This window comes from Lagopus leucura, unplaced genomic scaffold (assembly GCF_019238085.1).
Source record: "Lagopus leucura isolate 7727_CA_CO unplaced genomic scaffold, USGS_WTPT01 27810-0_obj-0_obj, whole genome shotgun sequence".
NCBI classification, from domain to species: domain Eukaryota; kingdom Metazoa; phylum Chordata; class Aves; order Galliformes; family Phasianidae; genus Lagopus; species Lagopus leucura.
The window spans coordinates 1,355-2,698 of NW_024965468.1; the positions used below are offsets into that span (position 1 = coordinate 1,355).

The 1,344-nt window shown below is 57.5% G+C and overlaps 1 protein-coding gene across 1 annotated transcript in view; it reads right to left on the bottom strand.

Moving 5' to 3' along the window:
• The window catches only part of LOC122192136 (proline-rich extensin-like protein EPR1), a gene marked incomplete at both ends in the record, with an annotated part of 2,285 nt that extends 1,200 nt beyond the window's left edge, over window positions 1-1,085 (bottom strand). Inside the window, one exon of the mRNA XM_042892612.1 lies at window positions 234-1,085. Within this exon, the coding sequence (XP_042748546.1) occupies window positions 234-1,085 (852 nt within the window). The remainder of the gene's footprint in view (window positions 1-233) is intronic.
• Window positions 1,086-1,344: the final 259 nt, after the last annotated feature.

Here is a 1,344-nt window from a genome sequence, read left to right on the forward strand (position 1 = left end):
CCAATGCCATTGGGTGGCACCAAGGGGTTCTGAATGTCATGAGGTGGCAACAACGGGTCACCAACACCATGGGGAGACACCAAGGAGTTCTCAATGCCATGGATGTTAACAAGGGGTTCCCAATGCTAAAGAGTGGCAACAAGAGGTCCCCAACGCCATGGGGTGGCAACAAGGGGTTCTCAATGTCATGAGGTGGCACCAAGGGGTTCTCAATGCCATGGGGTGGCACCAACGGGTTCTCAATGTCATGAGGTGGCAACAAGGGGTCGCCAACGCCATCGAGTGGCACCAAGGGGTCTTCAATGCCATGGGGTGGCACCAAGGGGTTCTCAATGTCATGAGGTGGCAACAACGGGTCACGAACGCCATCGAGTTGCACCAAGGGGTCTTCAATGCCATGGGGTGGCACCAAAGGCTCCCCAGTGCCATGGGGTGGCACCAGGGGGTTTTCAATGCCTTGGGGTGGCACCAAGGGGTTCTCAATGTCATGAGGTGGCACCAACGGGTTCCCAATGTCGTGGGGTGGCAACAAGGAGTCACCAACACTATGGAGTGTCTCCAAGGGGTTCTCAATGCAATAGGGTGGCAACAAGGGGTCCCCAACGCCATGGGGTGGCAACAAGGGGTTCTCAATGTCATGAGGTGGCACCAAAGGGTCCTCAGTGCTATGGGGTGGCAACAAGGGGGTCTTCAATGCCATGGGGTGGTACCAAGGGGTTCTGAATGTCATGAGGTGGCACCAGGGGGTTTCAATGCCTTGGGGTAGCAACAAGGGGTCCCCAACGCCATGGGGTGGCAACAAGGGGTCAGTAACACCATTGGGTGGCACCAGGGGTTTTTCAACGCCGTGGGGTGGCACCAAGGTGTCCCCAATGCCATGGGGTGGCACCAAGGGGTCACCAATGCCATGGGATGGCACCAGGGGGTTCTCAATGCCATGGGGTGGTAACAAGGGGTCCCCAATGCTATGGGGTGGCACCAAGGGGTTCTCAATGTCATGAGGTGGCAACAACGGGTCGCCAATGCCATGGGGTGACACCAAGGGGTTCTCAATGCCATGGGGTGGAAACAAGAGGTCCCCAACACTATGGGGTGGCAACAAGGGGTTCTCAATGCCATGGATGTTAACAAGGGGTTCTCAATGCCATGGGGTGGCACCAAGGGGTCCCCAACGCCATGGGGTGGCACCAAGGGGTCCCCAACGCCATGGGGTGGCACCAATGGGTTCTCAATGTTTTAGGGTGGCAACAAGGAGTCACCAATGCTATGGAGTGTCTCCAAGGGGTTCTCAATGCCATAGGGTGGCACCAAGGGGTCCCCAACACCATCGGGCGGCACCAAGGG